A 21,109-nucleotide genomic window follows, 5' to 3' on the forward strand; every position below is an offset into this window, starting at 1 on the left:
GGAGGAGATGGATTGTTTAAGTTTAGAGTTTGGAGTTAGAGATATTAATATTTGTTTACTTGTATTTGAATATTAGCCTAGGTTTGGTTTGGGAAGTCCGGGGGGTGGGGGGATGGGATATAACATTGTGTAATATCTGTGATGTATTTCTTTTTTTTTATGATAAAAACAATAAAATTTTATATTGAAAAAAAAAAATAAGACACTTTAAAAAAATTGAGTTTGTTTTAAGAAAAAAGGGACATCACTGTTTTTAAGATTTCCTGTTTCAAATTCCAACAACATACTGATTTCATGCCGTAACACACTCTGGAGAAACTTCATTCAGGAGAATACAGTTGTTGGAATAGATAAAAATCTTTCTTCAACTGTTTTAGAACTTAAGCATGTGTTTCTAATATTGCAATTTCATTTTATATACTGTATATCCAAGGAATGAAACTACTGTTCATGTAATGAGAATCTAAATGTTATTATTCTAAAATGAATCAAAAGACTTATAACCCAATCAGACTTGATTTAAATGATCCTTAATATATTTATGTACCTACAGTAAGAGGTTTAATCAGATCTATTTATTAAATTGGGTTTAACTTAAAGGTAAATTAAAAGTAATCTGTTCACTGACAAAGTTTCAACTTTAATTTGTTTCAAGTCAATATCCATATTAAACTCCAAATGTAAATTTTTCCACCTTGTTTGACAACTTCTTAAAAATAATTCAATCTTTTACAAGTAACTAAATTTTGTTTTATTGGGCCAATTTCATTCCACATAGAAAGCTGACATTTCCACTAAATGGGTATGCCAATGGTAAATGTCCCAAAAGATTAATAAAATGCCTTCTTGTAATTTAAAGCCACACAGTGCATGGTAACATTAATAGTATTCACTTACCTTGAACAAAATCCTAGTCTTTTAGAATACACTAAAACTTGAAGGGTTTTTTTTTTTTCAACTACAAAGGTAAACCTGTTAATTTGTATTAGTGAATAAGATACTCAGACAACACGATTTTGTTGAATAAGTATTATTGAATTTTGTTAAAAAAATAAAACTTTATAAAATGTATTATTAAATAAGTCCTGGTTTTTTTAATGCTTTAAAAATGAAAGTAATTTGTTCACAGCAAATACTGTTTAGATTGCTTCGCTGCTGTAATGCAGATTATGTACTGATGGCAAGTTGAGAAAGTCCATTGCAAATGGGAACAGTACATTTTTATTCCCATACAGTACATAAGAAAAATACATGAAATGAAAAATACAGAAGCTGAAAGATATGACACAATTTTCATTTTTTAAACTGGGTACAGTACAGATGTATTTATATCTTAATTTTATGCTGGCAAAGTTCTAACATTTTCTGTTCCTGGTGATGGGAACTGGTGCTTCAAATAAATCATGCATATGTAGGAAAATTCCACTAACCATTTGAACTTTATGCTTTCCTGTTTTGTCAAAAAACTCAGCTACATTTTTCCATATGGAATATTGCTATTTATTTTTTCATCTTAATTAATTTTAACACCTACTCCAGACATACTCACAAGACCATTAAAAACTCAGAGAAAGAAAATTATATACAAAATTATTCATGTAATGACCAACTTTATGTAGAAATACAGTATATTTATAAAATAAATGAAATATTTATTTTATTAATCAAAATTATAAAGAAAGAGAAAAGAAAATTAAACACTAAAACTAAAAATGCAGGGTGTATAGTCAGGATATGTATATAAAGTTCTACATATCCATTTCAATAAATGTTACCATATTTTATTATAATAATCCACAATTAAGTTATACTGATAAGAAATTCATTCATAAGTTGCTAATAACTGAGGAAAGCGTTGAGTAACTATGGCCATGTATTTATCTTTCCAGTGCTGAAAAATAATTCATTTACCTAAAAATGAAACATGGAAATTCCACTTTCTTTGTTCATGTGTTAACATCCATGTGATAGGAATATATTAAAATATTTTTAAAATATTAAATCCTGTTTCAAAGGTAACACATTTAATACAATCTTCCACTAATGAGAAAAGTATAGAAACTGTATAAACATAAGTTTAAATAAATCATTAATTTTATTAAGGGTCCAATAACACGACAATCTATTCAACCCTTTTCTATATCAGTATCGAGTTCAATCAAAATATTTTTTGCTGTTGTTGAACAAGATATAATCTAAGTTCTACTAAAGATTTTGGCATTAATATTAATCCTTTCCACTGTCTAGGCAAAATAAGAATTTGTAATTCTTTATTCCATTTAATGTAGGTTGTTTGCATAGCAAATTGATTAATCCCTAATAGAATTACTATTAATTAATCCCAAATAGCCCAAACAGCAGCAAATAGCCCAAATCTGCAAGAATGAAGTCAGAAAAGCTAAGAATGAACTAAGAGGTTGCAACAAATTCCAGTGGCTGCAGCAAAATTTCACAGATTGATTATCTACAACGCCATGATCGAGTTGCCAAAATCAAACATTGGAAGCTTTGGCAGAAGTTTGAGTTCGAATGCAGCAAAAATTACTGGAAACAGGTCAAGATCTTGTGGAACTTTCAAATTCAAACAGAAAGACATCTGGTCCACACCACACCTAACACTGCTATTGTGGAAAAGAAAAAAAGTCTGGTTCATTGATATTGCAGTACCAGGTGATGCACAAATTGAAGAGAAACAGAAAAAATAACGAAATATTGTGATCTGTAAATTGAAGTTGAGTGATTGTGGAGGAAGAAATCAATGGTTGTACCAATAGTAATAGGAACCCTTGGAGCAATACCCAAAGGGCTGCCTAAATACATGGAAATTTTGAATTTATTAGACCTGAATATTCTGACTTTGCAAAAAACCACCTTACTCGGAACTCTCTCTGTACTCAGACGTTACCTCAACTGCTCTTAGGTCTTGGTTAGAACTTGAACTGTTAAGTTTTTACTAGTCCTAGACTGTGGATTGAATTGAAGATTAATCATGATAATAATAATTTTCTTTCAACATGTGAAAAAACAAGAAAAAAAACCCAAGGAAATCATAGGAAATCATCATAGGAAATCATCCACTAATAGGAGAACATGGCAAGGAGGTCACCAGTAGAAGGGAGAAAGCAGAACTGCTTAATTCATTCTTTGCATCTGATTAGAGGATTGGAGACTAAAATATACAATGAACTGGATATGTCTAGTCTGGGGTAGCATGGCTGACTCAGGAATTCTGGGAGTTGAAGTCCACGAGTCCTAAAAGAGCCAAGGTTGCCTACCCCTGGTCTAGTCTAATGAAGAGAAGGACTAGGGGTGGCATGAGAGCAGTCTTCTAATATTTGAGGGGTTGTCAAAGAGAAGAGGGGGTCAACTTATTCGCTAAAGCATCTGAAGGCAGGACGAGAAGTAATGGGTGGATGATTATTAAAGAGAGAAGCAATCTAGAACTAAAGAGAAATTGCCTGACAGTGAGATCAATTAATCAGTGTAACAGCTTACCTCCAGAAGTTGTGGGTGTTCCATCACTGGAGGTTTTCAAGCAAAGATTGAACAACCATTTATCTGGAATGGTATAGGGCAGGGGTCTTCAAACTTGGCCCTTTTATGACTTGTGGACTTCAACTCCCAGAATTCCTCAGCCAGTGTGCCTGGCTGAGGAATTCTGGGAGTTGAAGTCCACAAGTCCTAAAAGGGCCAAGTTTGAAGACCCCTGGTATAGGGTCTCCTGCTGGAGCAGGGGGTTGGATTGGAAGACCTCCAAGGTATCTTCCAACCCTGTTATTCTATGTTCTATATTGTAGATTCGAAACAGCAGGTTTCTTCAGGGCTCTTGCAAGCTTGCTCATAAATCCAAACACCTATTCAACATACAAGTAGCTAGTCTAAAGCAAAATATTTGTTTTATAAATGTGGATAAAATGTACATAGATTAAAAAAAAATTGGAGAACTACGGGTTTTCCAAATATGTAATTACTGTCCTGTTATACTAATTTATTTTACTGTATACGTTTGCTGGGATTATGACTGTGCAGTAAATAGTTCATTTCTAAACAAATAAAAATATGTTTAAGTGGATTACAAAAGCAAAATTCTCTCTTTCTCTTTCTTGAGATTTAGCTTAGCTGATATGCCACTATATTTTGGTACACCAGGGAAACTGGCCAAAAGAAGCAAGAGAAAAGAGAACTAATAGCAAAAAATCCATTTCCAAAATAGTTTGACGGTCAAATTATGGAGGATTTTGGAAACTATTCATATTTGCTTGCTGTTCTGTTTCCAAGGAGGCATGCCAACACAATGTAGTGTTATTTTGGGGACAATTCCAGAGATAAATCCCAAAAGAGACATAGTACCCATTTCACAATATTAAATAAACATTTTCAGATCACAAAATCAGTTGTTTATGTTGAAATATGAAAATGCTATGGAGGCAATTTGGGTAAAAGAAGTGGGAACCATGATTATAAACCTCAGGTGGGGATTTTTTAGCAATTGGAAATGACAAAATAGGATGCAGCTACCTGCCAATTAATGTTAAATTATTTAATTAATATATAGTAGGTTATACAATATGTATTCTGTATAAACATGGATATTTTTCTTGAAGGCTTTGATATGAGGCAGTACAGAATACTATGAAATTAAGGTTCTGCTAAATAAATTCTATTGGAGTGAATCTGACTCCAAGTCCTGTTTCTTGCTTAGAATCAGTATTCATAGGACAAAATGACCTGTCCGATACATGCAAATGTTGTGATGGCTAATTATTTGTTTGTGGTAGAAATGTAAATAATTTGCTTCCAGTTATCCTGTAATCACCCAATCTCCCTCTCAGTGATGGGATTTAAACTGACTTTTAGGTGAATTTCTATTCCTGAATGATACATACCAATCACTAACTAGTACAGTGTCTTCTGAACAATGTCTTTTCACTTCATTTCATCCTTTGATTGTGCATGGGTCATTTAGGTTTGCATGACATATACAGGTGACACAGTTTTACAAAAATACTTACCAATTAAAAAGATACAAAACAATAATACATTGTTCAAATCAATAGGAGAGTGGCTCGAAGACCAGAGCACACTGAATTCAAAGGAAGATGAAAACATGGATTTCAGAGGATAGAGAAATGAAGGCAATTTATAGTAATCCAAAAGGAAAAGCTACAAAAAGAGACCTAGAAAGTCTTAATAAAGCCAGAATTACAAAGGTTTCCTACCATAACAAAAATAAATAGACAGACACATCCAAATAAAAGATACAATATTCACACACACATGCACTATGGAGAAAAACTGTTTTTTAGGCACTATTTCACTGCAACTGGAGAAATCATCATTTCTCTATATCCGATGCATAGAAAAATGGGGGACAAACAAAAAGAAGTCCAGACTCGGATTCTTTGCCAGACGTTTCAACAAAAACTATTTTTCTTAATAATATACCAGTGGTGGCGAACCTATGGCACGGGTGCCAGAGGCGGCACCCAGAGCCCTCTCTGTGGGCACATGCGCCGTTGCCCCAGTCCTAGGCCTTTAGCTGGGTTTTATAAAACCTTTTTGCTTTAGGCCTCCGCTGCCGTGTGCAAAAAAAAAAAGGTTCAATCAGTCAATTTCAACTTCTCGCGGGGAAAAAAAAGGTCTTGCAAAGTTGGAATTGATTGATTGAACTTTTTAGTCTCACCCAGTCTGCCATTACCACTGCAGCCACGCCCACCAAATTGGCCACGCCCACCCAATTGGCAACACCCAGCCAATGGACCACACCCACCCGACACTCGACGATGCATAAGTGGGTTTTGGGTTGCAGTTTGGGCACTCGGTCTCTAAAAGGTTCGCCATCACTGTAATATACCATATCCCAAACTATCTGATTGTTTATATCTTCAGGAATCTAACCAAATAATTTTTTAAGGAATTTGAATCACTTTTCATTGACTTTGCTGATTTTTAGATTCCTAGAAATTGTTGTGATAGCTGCAGATACCATACCTAACTGAACCATCACTTTACTTATTATTTTTCAAGGCCTCTTGTTTTGGGAATAAGTCCATGCAACCTGGCTTTGCTTGCCTCACTGCCAGCACAATCCAGTCCATAATTCATTCCTTGTATTTGCCCTGTTCCCCAAAACATTTGCAAATCATTGAGAATTAGAGCAGGGGTCCCCAACCCCCGGTCCATGGACCGGTACCGGGCCACGGCATGCCAGCAACCGGTCTGCACAAACAAGCACAGCCCCATCTGTGGGATGCAGGCAGCACACAAAACCACGCCCCCTCCGGTCCGCGGAAAAACCTCTCTCCACGTAACCAGTCCCTGGTACCCAAAAGGTTGGGGACTTCTGAGTTAGAGAGCAGTGTTCCCAACCTTGAAAACTCTTGGGCAGTGAGCCGTCCCTCCATCCCTCCATCAACAAAGCTCCTCCACACGATCCCTTTGTTGTTGCATTAAATTCACAAGTGAAATCTCTTGCTCTCCATATCTGTTGGGCTTTTTTCTTCAACTGGATCATTAGATAAGCTCTCAACTTTGTTCCTTCCTCTTCCCCTTTGTTCTCATCCTATTTCTCTTTCTACTAGTTTTTATCTGAAGACCCATATATTTTACCTTCCCATTTTTTTGAATTGAAACCAACACTTTTACCTTTTATCTTAGTAACAACCCCTTCTTTTATTTTCTCTTTCTTCTTATGTTGGCCATCTTTATAGCTAAGGTATTACCATGTTCTTCTCATTCCTCTACTCTTCTAGCCATGGCATATAAATAAATATTGCTTGCAGCTCACCCTTCACCTACTGCAGCTCAAAATTTCGATTGAGGACCTGGTCACATAGAGCACAGAGTACAGAAAAAAAATATATATCTCCCTCTGCTTTCTACCACATGGACCCTATTTTTTCCCAACCATACTTCCTTCATAGGTTTAAATACCTGCCACATGGGCAGCCAGCTGACAGACCTGCTGCTCAGCTGCAGGCAATTATATTCTGGATTCTGCCCCTTATCCAGAATATCATTGAGCTCCTTCTCTCCCCACCCCCCAAAGTATTATAGAAGGGAAGGGAAGGGAAGGCAAAAAAGAAACCCTCCAGGCAATGAGCAAAAAACATTATTTGCATAAAATGAGTCTTAAGTCTCTCTTGCTTTCAGCTGCACACTTGACAGAGAAAAAAAAAACATAAAATGCTCTGTGTTGCACATAAAAACCTCCCTCCCCTCACCCTTCAAAAGATTTTAAGACTACAGTTGCTCCATTATGAGAGGAAAAGATTTAATTATCTATCAATCCTGAGAAAGACCTGAACATATTACACTGTGATGGGCCAAACGTGAGTCTCAAATACTGTATTAGGCTAAGATTTTATAGATGAGCATACAAAATATCTTGTGACCCCCAAATATTCCTGACCCCAAGCCATGTTTGTAGCTTAGAATCACTATTTATTTACGGGAGATAATGACATATCTAATACATGCAGAATCAGTGATAGTTAATTATTATTTGTGCTCTACATATAATAGTTTTCAACTATCCCATAATCAGCCATGATAGGATTGAAAATGACTTTTAGGTGAACTTTTAAGCTTAAATGATACATACAATCACTAATTAATACAGGATCTTCTGGACAATTCCCTCACACTAATGCATTAATCGGATAATTAAGAGAAATAGCAAATTCATTAAGCTAGAACAGTGGTGGCGAACCTATGGCACGGGTGCCAGAGGCGGCATTCGGAGCCCTCTCTGTGGGCACATGTGCCGTTGCCCCAGCCTTGCCTCTCCCCATGACACCCTTCTCACCAGCAGTCCTCCTGGAGAAGGGTCGCCCCCAAGCGTGGCCCACGCAGAGCAGTGCAGTCAAGGACAAGGCAGCCAGGCAGCGTAGACAAGATTCTGCCCTCACGCCCCATTGCGCATAGTTGATGCTGCGGGGCACGGGCAGAGGGTGTGGCTGCCATGGTGCTGCTGGGCGACCTGCGGCGGACCCTGGAGGCGATGAGTGGCCCTGCGGGCAGGCAGGGTGGGGGCGGAGCAGGGATGGAGCAGGGGGGAGTCGGGGCGGGGCCAGTTTTGGGGCACTCGGTCTCTAAAATGTTCGCCATCACTGGGCTAGAAATTTGGACATTATGAGTTCTACTCCTGCCTTAGACACGAAAACTGGCTGGGTAACTTTGGGCCAATCACTTTCCCTCAGACCATAACATCAGGCTCAGATGACAAGCCAGTTGATCAAATCCTGGCACAATTAGTGGATCAACACTTGGCTGATTTGAAAATAGTGCATGCTGTACCTGCAGGAAAAACACAAGATAGGGAAGAAGAAAAAAAAGGAACTAGCACAATGCTTCATAAAGATTCAGAACTGTTGAAATACACAATGGGCCTATCAATACTATAATTTTATCAGGCACAGAGAGGGGTTAGGAAAAACATATAAGGCAAAATAAAGAATAACAACTCCCCCCCCCCCAACCAATCAAATTGATGCAAGAAACACGAATTTGCAGACACTTTTTTATTTGCTGGAGGATTTTGTTAAAATCCAGGATATATTGTCACTCTAAAAAGTTTCTAAAGAGGAGAAAGTGAGCACCTGATTTCTGCAAACAAAGAGCTTATCTGCATCTCTCTCTCTCTCTCTCTCTCTCTCTCTCTCTCTCTCTCTCTGTGTGTGTGTGTGTGTGTATTCACACACACACACACAGTTCTGCATATGGAAGAGACTGCTTTCCATTGGGTTAAGATTATTAAATGTAGTTCAGTCAAATGAATATTAATTTATTGCAAAGGGGCAGGGAAGACTGAAAAATAGATAGCAATCACATATACAATACAGAATAATTTTCCTTTCCCTTGACCTACCATATTTGACTTGGATCTGCCTCCCCATCACATCTGGTGGTGGTAGTTTTGTTTTCCTTTTTTCCTTTCCCCTCTAATTTAATTTAAGACAATATACTGTATTGTATTCGCGCAGTTTCCTGCCTCTTTCCGTTTTGGGGCATGCCAATGGTTGTGGAACAATCCAAATACAAAATGTATGTTTTTAGAAAGGCTAAACCGGCGATTATGGAAATACAATTAGAGGGACTACAACAGGGCAGTGAAATCACACTGGATTCCCATCCCCATTGTAGACATCACAGCAATTTATTTTTGGGAAGAGGCTCGAGGTTCATTTTCGCGGATGTATGCCGTTGTAAACTTATGTTTCGGAGAAACGTGAAATATGTCAGACCGTCCTAACGCAGTCAGATTTGCTAACCGTATGGCAGAGGAACACGTATTCGGGACTATTGCGTCTATAGGGGCAACGGTGCTATCTGCTGCACCCCGGAGTTATTTGCGATATAGGTATTTTACCGTTGATCGTGGGAATGTCCCCAACGTCTGTGGTGTGCGTACGTAGGCAGGTTTTTTTTTTTCCTTTTCCGGAAAAAACGGAGCTTAAGCTTTGCAAACCCACAGGTGTTTCTGGAAGCTTCTGGCAACTGAGGCATGGAGGGACCCTGGCATTGCACAGCTCGGTGCCAGAGCCACTGTCCGTTTCGTATCTGCTAGAGGAACAAAAACGGCTTGGAGGCCTCCAGGTGGGGGTCTGGCCTAGAAGGCGGCTTTCACCGGCAGGGGTCTCGCAGGGACAACGCGTTCCCATGTGCAGCTCCAAGGGGCGGAGAACGGGGCGGGATTCAGTGGAAATTTCCACTCGCTGCAGTAGTATTTGCGGCCACGGGTCTAAGAGGAGGGGAAAACAAAAGGGAGAAAAAGGCGGGACAGGCATAGCTTTCGGGAAGACGAGACAGCAGCAGCAGCAGCAGCAGCAGGCCTGCTTTCGAAGCGCGGTGCTGCTCGGCTGCCTTTCCTATGCAAGGGGCGAGTTGCAAATAAAGGGTCTCCCGGCATAATTTGGGACCAACGCGCCTGAGAAATCCTTTCCCCCTCTCCCAAGTCCTGGGAGGGAGGAAGGGGAAGAATAGCACCGCCTGACGCAAGCAAAGAGGCGGACCCGCCGGGTGCGCATAGCACCGACCTCTTTTAAACACCCGCCGCCTGCTCGTTACAGCTGGGGACGAGGGAGGCGTCGGATCTACGCTCCGTGCTTGCACCGCACTCCCCTTGTCTGGTGGGGGCCGAGCTGCTCCTCTTTCGCCAAAGATGCCCCGTTATGAGTTGGCTTTGATCCTGAAAACCATGCAGAGGGTGAGTGGGGTGTGGACGTTGTGTGATTGTGTGTGCGCGCGTGTGTGTGTGGTTAAACAGCCCCTGCCCTTTTCGGTGCCCTTGCTCTCTTTTCTCCGCCAGGTATCCCTCTTCTCTCGGTGGGGCCCGATTCTGACGCCCTGCGCTCCTCGGGCCGCCCGGCTTTCCAAGCCTTCCTTCTGAAGCTCGTGCGCGCCCCGGCTTTCTTCCCAGCAGCCCTGAACGTCCGACCATGTGTCCTTCCTTTCCGCACCAACGTGCGGGCTCTGAAAGGACGGGCTTTTTTTCCCGCCATTGCTGGCTTTTCTTTCATTATCGTCCGGCGAATCGCTTCGGGAGAATGAGCGAGCCGCTTTGGCAATTCAAACGACTGAACTGTTCTTCTGCTTCTTAAGCGATTTCTCTTTCCCCCCCCCCTCCAATCTTCCCAAACGCTGAAAGCGCACGTGTGGTCTAGTTGCTTTTTTTTTTTTTTTTTTAAAACAAAACGCGGTTAAAGGAGCCGCTCTTAGTCGTTTAGGAAAAAAGTGGCAGATTTAAATTACGGTATTTTTTTTTTTCCTTCAGTAGCTCTTGGGTTTTTTGCACGGGCCGCGCGTATGCAGGGGCTTCCCTTTATAAACGCAAAACCCGGTCCGCTGCCTGATGAAATGGTACCAAACATTTGTGGAAGCAGCATGTAGGCATTTCTGAATGAAAGGCCAAAGTATTAGGATCTTGCCGCTGAAGAGTTCACAATCTGCAAAAAAAACACACACCTCTGCCATAATGTCAGATCAGACGTTTAGATCAGAGTGTCAGCCGATCTAAAGAAACAAAGATTACCTTCTTAAAGGAAGCATGTGCTCAAGAATAGTTTTTATCAATCATCTCTGAGTTCCACGTTTAGATAGAAGTCTTCCAAATCATTACTGTGTATATTTAAAAATATAAATAATTCAGTGTTATCTTGTAATGAACAAACAACATACGGAAAGAATTGCTTTAATTTTGTCCGCATTTACATTTAGAAAAATCAGTCCAAAAGACACTATTGTACTGGCGTATTGCTAGTCAGATGAAACTGTGTTCTGATGGATTGATTTTGCCGAGAACATACATTTTCTGTGGATAAAAATATCTGAATCAGTTCAGATAGAAATACAATAGAAGCAAGAGCGTAAGCTATCTAGTGTAAAATATTTATAGCTATTTTAATGGAAGAAATTAAAGAACAACCACCCTTTGTCTTGACAGTTTAATGTATCCTGTAACAAACATGGTATTTAAAAGTGGTATATTTAAGAAGGTATATAAAATAATTTAAATCTAGTTGCAGTTTATTAAGATTAAGATATATTTCTCATTCCTATTTTATGTCCTTCCAGAAATACGTGTACTTTATGTACTTGCCCAGAAGAGGGCAAGAGAGCTAAACTATTTTCTGGTTAGAGTACAGTTTTTTTCCATTCATGGGAAAGTGGCTCATTGACTTCACTTGTCTGTGAAGAAAAACTGCACACTTAAAATTAACTCTACAATTAATACGTGTTATTTCAAATTACTCAGGGAATTTCATAGTATTTTTCTATATAGCAAATACAATTTCCCTCAGTACATGTTTGAAGCTATTGATTTTCTCCTTTTGGTTGAAAGTATTTAGATATATAAATTATGTATTGGGAAATAGCAAAGGTTGTTAATAAGGAAGTTACAAAAAGATACTGCTTTACCCAGTATATAAAGGAATAGAACACAAATGACGAAAAGTATAGTAATGCACTAAACAGTTAATTTGATCAAGCACTACAAATTTTTATATCACTTATTCATTTGGAATTTTTCCCAGTTCTGTGTCTTAGAAATGCGAGCTTTCATTTATGAACTGGTTATTGTTTATGGCCAAAATTGAATTCTTTTTGAAAAATTGTTTCTTAGCTGTATTCATTGGTTGCTTCTTTGAATTCTTCTGTTGGTTGATTGGCTTGAAAAATGGACAATGATTTTTAGGCATTGACAGTGTGCTTTAAAAACTGACTTTATGAAATGTAATTAATTAGTCGTACGTGCTTATGCAAGATACCAGTTGCAGGTATTCCCCGATTATGACCATAATTAAGCCCAAAATATCTGTTGCTAAGCAAGGCAGTTATTGCAACCTTTTTGCCACAGTTGTTAAGTGAATGACTGCAGTTGTTAAGTGAATGATGTGGTCATTAAGCAAATCTGGCATCCTCCATTGACTTTGCTTTTGGGAAGCTAGCTGGAGAGGTTACAAGTGGTGATCACATGAAGCCAGAACAATGCAACTGTCATAAATACATAAAAACTGTTGCCAAATGCCCACCTTTTGATCATGTGACCATAGGATGGCTGCAACGATCATAAATGTGAAAACCAAAAGTTACTTTTTTCAGTGCTGTTGTATCTTTGAACAGTCACTAAATGATTGGTTCTTAAGTCAAGGACTACCTGTACCAGCAGAATGATGAGGTTATGATTATGTAATCGGCAAGTTTCATTGAAAGGCTGTTTCAAGAGTTCAGAGAGCACACTATATATGAGTAGCATCAGGGTATATATATATATATAATTAGAGCAACAAATAAAGACCAGGGAATGAATTGCAGTAAATTACAGTAGTACCTCTCCATGTATCTTTGATTGTTCAATTATATATTGTATGTATATGGATTTAAAGATCAATCTTTTTATCTTTTTTATTGGGATGTAATTACTCTTTATACAGGCTGTAGACCAGGGGTGTCAAACTGCCGGCCCACGGGCTGGTTGCATCATGTGAAGGCCATGCCCACCCCAGCAAGGCGAAAAAGTCTTGATAAGTCGCGACATGTCACGTGACGCGGCGAGTTTGACACCTATGCTGTAGACCATTCAATAGACCAATGTCAGTTTATGTTGGAGCTAATTGATTTTAGTTGACATTAAGGAGTGGGTAACTGTTGGCAGGACCAAATAAGGTAAACTGTATGTGGGGTGGGGTACTTCTGTATTAACAGTGGTTGAACTATTAAGACTGCTACTTCTGTTTAGTTTAAAGTTCCCTGTTGACAGTAGGGCTGTATGAATAGTTTCTGAACTTTGGTTAAAAGATGCATGAAAGTAATCTGTAGTACTGATAATTGATAAGTTTTGCTGAAAAAAATGATCTATGTACTTCAAAACAGGTCCTCTCTAACAGACTAGAAGGTCAATCATAATGAACCACTGATCTGTTGTAAAGTATCAGTGAACTCAGCTCGAGGGAAACTTGATTTTATCACTTACGAAAGAATATAATGCTAAACAGAACTTATTCTACTACAGCAAAGTATTTCTGTTTTTAAGTAATCCCTCTTTTTAAGCAATTTGCCTTCTTATTCAAAATATCTTTTTCTTTGAAGTGGTAAACTGAAAGTTAACAGGGTCCATAATTCTAATTTTAAAAATTGATAAGTTTAATAGGACGCACTTTGAAAAAAAGATCAGAAAGAATCTGGTAGCATCTTTTTCAACTAATACTTTTTAACTAATCTTTAACATACATTAATCAGAAAAGGTACTACTAATCACATGACCCCAGAATACTGCAACTGTCATAAATATGAGTCAGTTGCCAAGCGTCTGAATTTTGATCATGTGATCATGGGGATGCCGCAATGGTCATAAATGTGTTATAAATGTTACTAAACTCTTATAAGTCATTTTTTTCAGTGCCATTGTAACTTTGGTCACTAAATGAACTGTGTTGTAAGTCGAGGACTACCTGTAATGTTTTTATTTGGTTATGTATTACCTCACTTTGTATGTACTGAATTTGGATGTTAGAGGATTGGAATATTGTAGTTTATTTGCGAGGTACATAATCTTTAGTTCTGCCAGACATGTAGTGGGTGGAATAATTAAATATCTTCCAGGTGTTCCATACTTTATACTTGGTTACCATGAATAATGCATTCCATTGGATTATCTTGTAAATTGTCTTTGATGTTCATTAATTTAGAATGACTACTGTCCCATTGTGTTGGCTTTTCTAATTTAGGTTGATTAAGTAATAATATTTAAGATATCTGATTCAAGCCTCACCTAAACTCTTATTCATATTTTTTTTCTCTATAGATATGTACAAAATGGTCCCTACAAACAAAAATCTAAACTGAAGCGAGCATGTTCCATGTTGATTAGTGTTTTGGGAGGATGGTGTAATGTCAAGGACATTAGGGCAAAGTGGTAGCTAAAAGCAGATAAGGAAAGGGAAGATTCAGAAATTGTGTGGGTGATTGGATGTGCTATTCCCGAAGCCAGGGATTTTAGTTGTGGTAATGGCAGATGTTGAAAAGAAGATGCTGCAGGTGGTTTGGTGGCTGCAACAGATATCTACACCCAGGGCTTTTCAACCTTTTCACCCATTGTACCACTTTTAGGATATGGCAATATCCGAGTACCACCAGTCGCCTAGCAAGGTGTCAAAAACTTGATGACCCCCCAAAAAGGAAAAAGTGATAAAGTACAGGTAGTCCTCGATTTACAACAGTTCACTTAGTGACTGTTCGAAGTTACAATGGCACTGAAAAAAGTGCCCCCCAAGCCACAGCCGAGCAAGACACCTGCCTGCCCACCTGGCGGCGCTCTTCCTCCTGTCCGAGGTTTTCATTGTTGTGAGCATTTCTGTTGGGGATTGGCAGCGGGGGTGGGGTGGGGGGTGTTTGGTTTTTATTCCCCCCGTCTGCTGGGTGGTTGCAGCAGGTTTTGGTCACTTCACATGACCCTGGGACACTGTAACCGTCATAAATATGAATCAGTTGCCAAGCATCTGAATGTAAATCACAAGACCCTGGAGATGCTGCAACATGCTGATCGGCGCTTCTTCTGGGCTCAGCAGAAGTGCCAGGATCAGCGCTGAGCTCCAGCTAGAGCCTGGCGTCGATCCTGGTGCTTCCGCTGAGCCCTGATAGCCCTGCAGCTCCAGCCATCTCTCGCTCAGGCTTGTGTGGTGCTGCCACTGGTTCAGCTCATCCCCTTCCCCCGCTACCACTTTTCTAGGAAGTTCGCGTACCACCTGCCAGGTGCCAATGTACCACAGGTGGTACCCGTACCACTGGTTGAAAAGCCCTGATCTACACAATTGTGGTATTATTATTGGCAACTTCATGAGATTTCACGTGATTTTTTTTTACTGGAAAGTTTATTATCTCCTCTATATTGTTGCCTTAATTACCATATGGACTAGTTCTGTGAAGAGGTAGAACCTGGAGTTTCATTTCCTTACCAGAATATGTAACAGGTCACTTTGAATCCTTTGAATGGGTTTCTTAATATATAACTTGAGGACTATAACATCTAAATTTATATCAGTAGATATGTAGATAAAAAATAATAACTGGTAGCATTAAAATGATGAAATACGTTTCTTGGAGCTCTTCATTTTAATCTTTTTCTCTTAATTCCTGCTTTTTTCTAAGTTATTTCATTTTTATTGATTTTGAAAAATAATCAGATATTGTTACATTATCTTGTATTTATTACATTTATGAATTATGTTCATATCAGTTTGTTCCAGTCAACTTCATTCTAATGTCAGTTATTATGTATGTTCCATAAATGCATACATTTATCCATGTAGATATAGATTGATTAAAGACATGTTGGGTATTGTTGTTTAACCAACTGTAAATTCATCTGCTAGTAAAACCATACATCCTGCACTGTACCGTTTTATGAAGAAGGTGGCGATTTTATTAAATTTATTGAATTCTACTTACATTACATCCAGAACATTCCTTTAGTCTACTAATCTAGTCATTGTAGGTGAGGAGCTGTGTTAGTTTGTGTTGGCAAAAAAGCAGGGGTGTGGCAATATCTTTCCTAATTAACAACTTTTAGTGAAAGGCATAAGCTTTTATGAATTACAATTTAGTTCATCAGGTGCTACCAGGATCCTTCTAATCTAACCAATTAGTAAAAAAAAAGCCATAAAATCTGGCACAACTTGTGTTTGACAAACTCATGCTAGCTTCAAATAATTACCTTGTTACTTTCTAATCCACTGCTTGCAAACCCGCTGCTTTGTGATCTTTCTAAGATTTTCTTAGGAACTGAAGTCAAGGTGATTAGTCCATAGTTTTTTGCCTTTCTGAAAGATTGGAACAGTGTTAAACAGCTCTTTTCCATTTGGCTGTTCCTCTGGTGTTTTCCCTACCCAGAAGTTCTCAAAGATTATAATGAATGGTTCTGAGATTATTTTATGTAGTTCCTTAACAGCCTGGGATGTAATCCATCTGACTCAGTGACTTGAATTCATTCAAACTAGAGTTTCACCACTTATTTGTCTGTTTTGACCTTCACTTCTCTTCTGCCCCCCCCCCCCATGACACACCTGATAGTTGACCTCTTTTTCCTTTTGTGAAACTACAGGTGCAAAGTAGGAATTAAGCAGTTCAGTCTTCTCCCTGTTGCCATCTTCTCCAACCAGTGGAATTACTGTTTCCTTAATCTTCCTCATACTTTATCCAAATAAACCATTTTGGTTATTTTTGCTTTCCATGCAAGCCTCCACTCATTGAGACCCTTAGTCTTTCTAACCTCATTCTTAAAGAGTTTTGGACTAATATTCTGCTTTTGTTACATGACTCCTTTTTCATTTTTTCTTTCTCAGTTTATCAAACAGTTCTGGCAACCATCCCAATAATATTACCTGTCTTCTGTTTTTCTTTCTAGTATTGTTTTAATTTGGTTCCCGATTAATCTTATTTTTCAGAATTTCCTAACTCTGCTAAACTATTTTCCCTTTAGCATTTTCATCCATGAAATCCTTCCCACATTTTTTTCTTAGTCAGCTCTCTTGAAATGTCTTGAAACACTAACCTGATTACCTTTAGTTCTCCCTGCCTTCAATATGGTGAATTCTAGGATGACACGATCATTATTTCCCAAGATTTCTACAACTTCCACTTCCTCAACCATTTCTTCATGGAGGAAAAGTACAGTTTGACTCCTGAACATTCCTAGAAGTCCTCTATCTTGCCAGAGTTTAACCTTGGCCCACTAGAGGTCACCTGCAGTACTGCATTTAGACATTATTATTACACTTTTTTAAAAAAAAAAATCCACATTGTACTATAGAACATGAATATATGAAGCATTTTCGTCCTCAAGCTTTTGAAGAAATTATATGAAAAAATATGTGCACAGCTACCTTAGGACAAGGGAACTGGGTATAGTGGAGATCATTTTGGAGAAGCAAATGAATAGGAAAAGGAACATACTGTTTTAATTTCCCAATGATGATAGCTTTTGCAATTAAGTTTATAACACTATTGATACAGTATTGCACAGAAACATCAAGTTAGGTAAGTCATGTTTGGAGATAATTGTGAGAATTGAAGAGTGCAATATATAAATCCAGAATAGAGTCCTGTGGTGCTGATTTATCATCATTTTGAATATCAAAACATTCTACGTAGTTAAGTTAATGCTTAGTTCTGCAAATTTGGTGGTTTATTTAGGGAAAGCATGCACTTTCTTTAATTTACTAATATATCTTGTTTACAATCTTTGAAAGTTATCTGTTAAATTGTGTAAAATTCAACATTGCATTTCAAAGTGAGGAAAAGCTATATTCAACCTACTTGTTATGACAGAATTCAAGTTTTTCTGGTGCATAGTAAAGCCTTCTCTAATTCAATCTTTATCTTTTGTTTTTGCTGCCTTGCAGGGTTGGTACAGTAGGCCTCACTAGACTTAGCTGCAACTAAGAATTTCTCCTACATCAACAAAGTTAATGATGGTGCTCTTGTGGATTGGAGAATAAAAGTGCACACTAAGTATTTAAGAAGCGGAAAAAAACACATTTTATCTTCTCATATTTATACTGCATCCACTGCTATCAAGACAGCAAACCAAAGGACAGATTTTGATCCACAGTGCTTGTAAAACTAAACTGATTTATCTTACTAAGGCTCGGGGTTTGTGACCTGGACATCAGCTTTTGGAAGTTACTTGTTTTACAAAAATGAGGGCAGCTTTGGAACCAGCAGACATTGCCATTGTGGCGCTCTATTTTGTGCTTGTTTTGTGCATAGGCTTTTTTGCCATGTGGAAATACAATCGAAGCACTGTCAGTGGGTACTTCCTTGCAGGGCGATCTATGACATGGGTTGCAATTGGTGCTTCTTTGTTTGTAAGCAACATCGGAAGTGAACACTTCATTGGGCTTGCAGGATCTGGAGCAGCAAGCGGATTTGCCGTGGGGGCATGGGAATTCAATGCCTTAATGCTTTTGCAACTCCTGGGATGGATCTTTGTTCCGGTCTACATACAATCTGGAATATACACCATGCCTGGGTACTTATCCAAACGCTTTGGAGGGCACAGGATTCAAGTATATTTTGCTGTTTTGTCTCTAATTCTCTATATCTTCACCAAACTCTCAGTAGATTTGTATTCAGGAGCATTGTTCATTCAAGAGTCATTGGGCTGGAATATTTATTTATCAGTTACACTTTTGATTGGAATGACTGCATTGCTGACAGTGACTGGAGGTCTTGTAGCAGTTATCTACACAGACACAATTCAAGCTTTGCTTATGATTATTGGTGCCTTCACACTTATGATCATAAGTATTACAGAAGTGGGTGGGTTTGAAGAGGTTAAACGAAGATACATGTTGGCAAAACCAAATATTACATCGATTTTATTGATACATAATCTTTCCAATACTAATCACTGCAATGTTGACCCAAAACCTGATGCACTGAAAATGTTACGTGAACCAACTGATGAAGATATTCCTTGGCCTGGTTTCCTTTTGGGACAGACTCCAGCTTCTGTATGGTACTGGTGTGCAGACCAAGTAATTGTCCAGAGAGTGTTAGCAGCAAAAAATATTGCTCATGCCAAAGGATCCACTCTGATGGCAGGTTTTTTAAAACTCTTACCTATGTTCCTTATAGTTGTTCCGGGAATGATATCACGGATTTTGTTTGCAGATGATATTGCATGCATCAATCCAGAACATTGTATGAAAGTTTGTGGAAGCAGAGCTGGATGCTCTAACATTGCCTATCCGCGTTTGGTAATGAATCTTGTTCCTGTTGGTCTGCGGGGCCTTATGATGGCTGTAATGATTGCTGCACTAATGAGTGATTTGGATTCTATATTTAACAGTGCCAGTACCATCTTTACACTTGATATATATAAGGTCCTCATAAGGAAGAGTGCATCATCCAGAGAACTGATGATTGTTGGAAGAGTTTTTGTTGCTTTCATGGTTGTAATAAGCATTGCTTGGGTCCCAATAATAGTGGAAATGCAAGGAGGTCAAATGTATCTATATATACAAGAGGTAGCGGACTATTTGACTCCTCCAGTGGCCGCCATATTCCTTTTAGGTGTATTCTGGAGGCGTTGTAATGAACAGGGGGCTTTCTTTGCTGGGATGGTTGGATTTGCTTTAGGAGCTGTACGACTGATTCTGGCATTTATCTATCGTGTCCCTGAATGTAACCAGCCAGACACTAGACCATACTTCATCAAGAATATCCACTACATGTATGTTGCTACTGGGCTGTTTTGGATCACTGGAATTGTGGCTATAATAGTCAGCTTTTTGACCCCACCACCTTCAACAGAACAAGTTCGTGCAACTACATTTTGGTCTATAAAAAACAGAACTGTGAAAGAAAACACATTATCAGGCAGCCCCTATCAAGCACAAGAGAAGAATGTGTTAAAGTACGGTGTAACGGTATCTTCAAATGGGAAATCTGAAGAAAATGTTAAAAATGACCAGCCTGAAAATGTCAATCTTCTAATTACTTCCAGAGATGACAGCAATCCAGTGATTTCTTTTAACTGTGAAGCTGAGACACCAGTTGATTGTTACTCTAATGGTCAGGCAGCACTTATGGGTAACAAGAAGACTGAAGAGCAGACTGGGAGTAGTGACAAAGACTGGAAATTTATAGATTGGTTCTGTGGCTTTAAAAGCAAAAATGTGAACAATAGAGCCATCCAAGATAAGACAGAAGAAGAGGCTATTTGTCTACAAATGCTGGAAGAGACTCCAAAAGTTAAATTATTACTTAATGTTGGATTATTTTGCGTGTGTTTTCTTGGAATATTCATGTTTGTTTATTTTTCTTTGTGAACAGTTTTTTAAGAGTGTGGCCTGACATTCACAAGACAGACAATAGGTCCTTGGAAAAATATATAATTATGTGTGTTATATGTCTCATATCTCATGCTTCCTTTGCATTATTGTTCTCAACCAGCTTGAAAATCATTACAAATCCTATAGAGTAGAGTTTTTATTTCAGTGCAGAATGGGAATTTTATTCTGTACCAAAAGTTGAATTTCAATATATCAAAGTAGGAAATTAGTGTATTAAAATAAAATAATCACAATAATCAGTCAAGGTGAAAATAGTGTTGATGTTGGTACTAACACTTCAAATATTGGTAAATTACACATATACAGTTATGAGTCATCTTAATAACAATTTCAGATTATTTTCATTTTACCCAGTACTCAAAACATTGTTTTTGACTATGTTCCCAACAAATATGTAGGATTCAAACTGAATTACCCAACTCTTGATAATTCATGTCATCTAAAATTATTATGCGCCGCTGAGTACAATAGTTCCCTTTCTTCATTCACTAGATGAAGTAAATATTTATCAATACTAGTAAGTTTGAAAAAAAATATTTCAAATTAAGTAGAAAGAATGGTCCAGTTCAGATCTCTCTAGCTGATACTCTGCATATTGATTTAAGCCTCCATTGCAAATTATGCTATTTGGTGTTATAGTTCAGATTATTTGGACATAAAAAGGCAGTCTAAATGGTAAGACAAAAAAAAACCCCTCAGGTATTTTCATCTAAAAATACTTATTGGGTATGTTTGAATGTTTTCTTAAACTT

At 38.2% G+C, this 21,109-nt stretch overlaps 2 protein-coding genes across 2 annotated transcripts in view; both read left to right on the plus strand.

The window, feature by feature from the left end:
* Positions 1-9,973: 9,973 nt before the first annotated feature.
* The window catches only part of MRPS6 (mitochondrial ribosomal protein S6), a 38,954-nt gene continuing 27,818 nt past the window's right edge, over positions 9,974-21,109 (plus strand). Inside the window, exon 1 of the mRNA XM_015823081.1 lies at positions 9,974-10,207. Within this exon, the coding sequence (XP_015678567.1) occupies positions 10,163-10,207 (45 nt within the window). The 5' untranslated portion in view covers positions 9,974-10,162. The remainder of the gene's footprint in view (positions 10,208-21,109) is intronic.
* SLC5A3 (solute carrier family 5 member 3) lies at positions 10,182-21,048 on the plus strand. The gene is made up of 2 exons (XM_015823080.1): positions 10,182-10,207; positions 17,901-21,048. Exon 2 carries the CDS (start codon positions 18,198-18,200, stop codon positions 20,331-20,333), a length of 2,136 nt encoding a protein of 711 aa, XP_015678566.1. The 5' UTR covers positions 10,182-10,207; positions 17,901-18,197; the 3' UTR covers positions 20,334-21,048.

The sequence above is a fragment of the Protobothrops mucrosquamatus genome, unplaced genomic scaffold, assembly GCF_001527695.2.
Source record: "Protobothrops mucrosquamatus isolate PMUCROS unplaced genomic scaffold, P.Mucros_1.0 scaffold1760, whole genome shotgun sequence".
Lineage (NCBI taxonomy): Eukaryota > Metazoa > Chordata > Lepidosauria > Squamata > Viperidae > Protobothrops > Protobothrops mucrosquamatus.

What these genes read in the sequence shown, in the direction of transcription:
- SLC5A3 (XM_015823080.1), top strand. Translation starts at nt 18,198, where the DNA reads ATGAGGGCAGCTTTGGAACCAGCAGACATTGCCATTGTGGCGCTCTAT.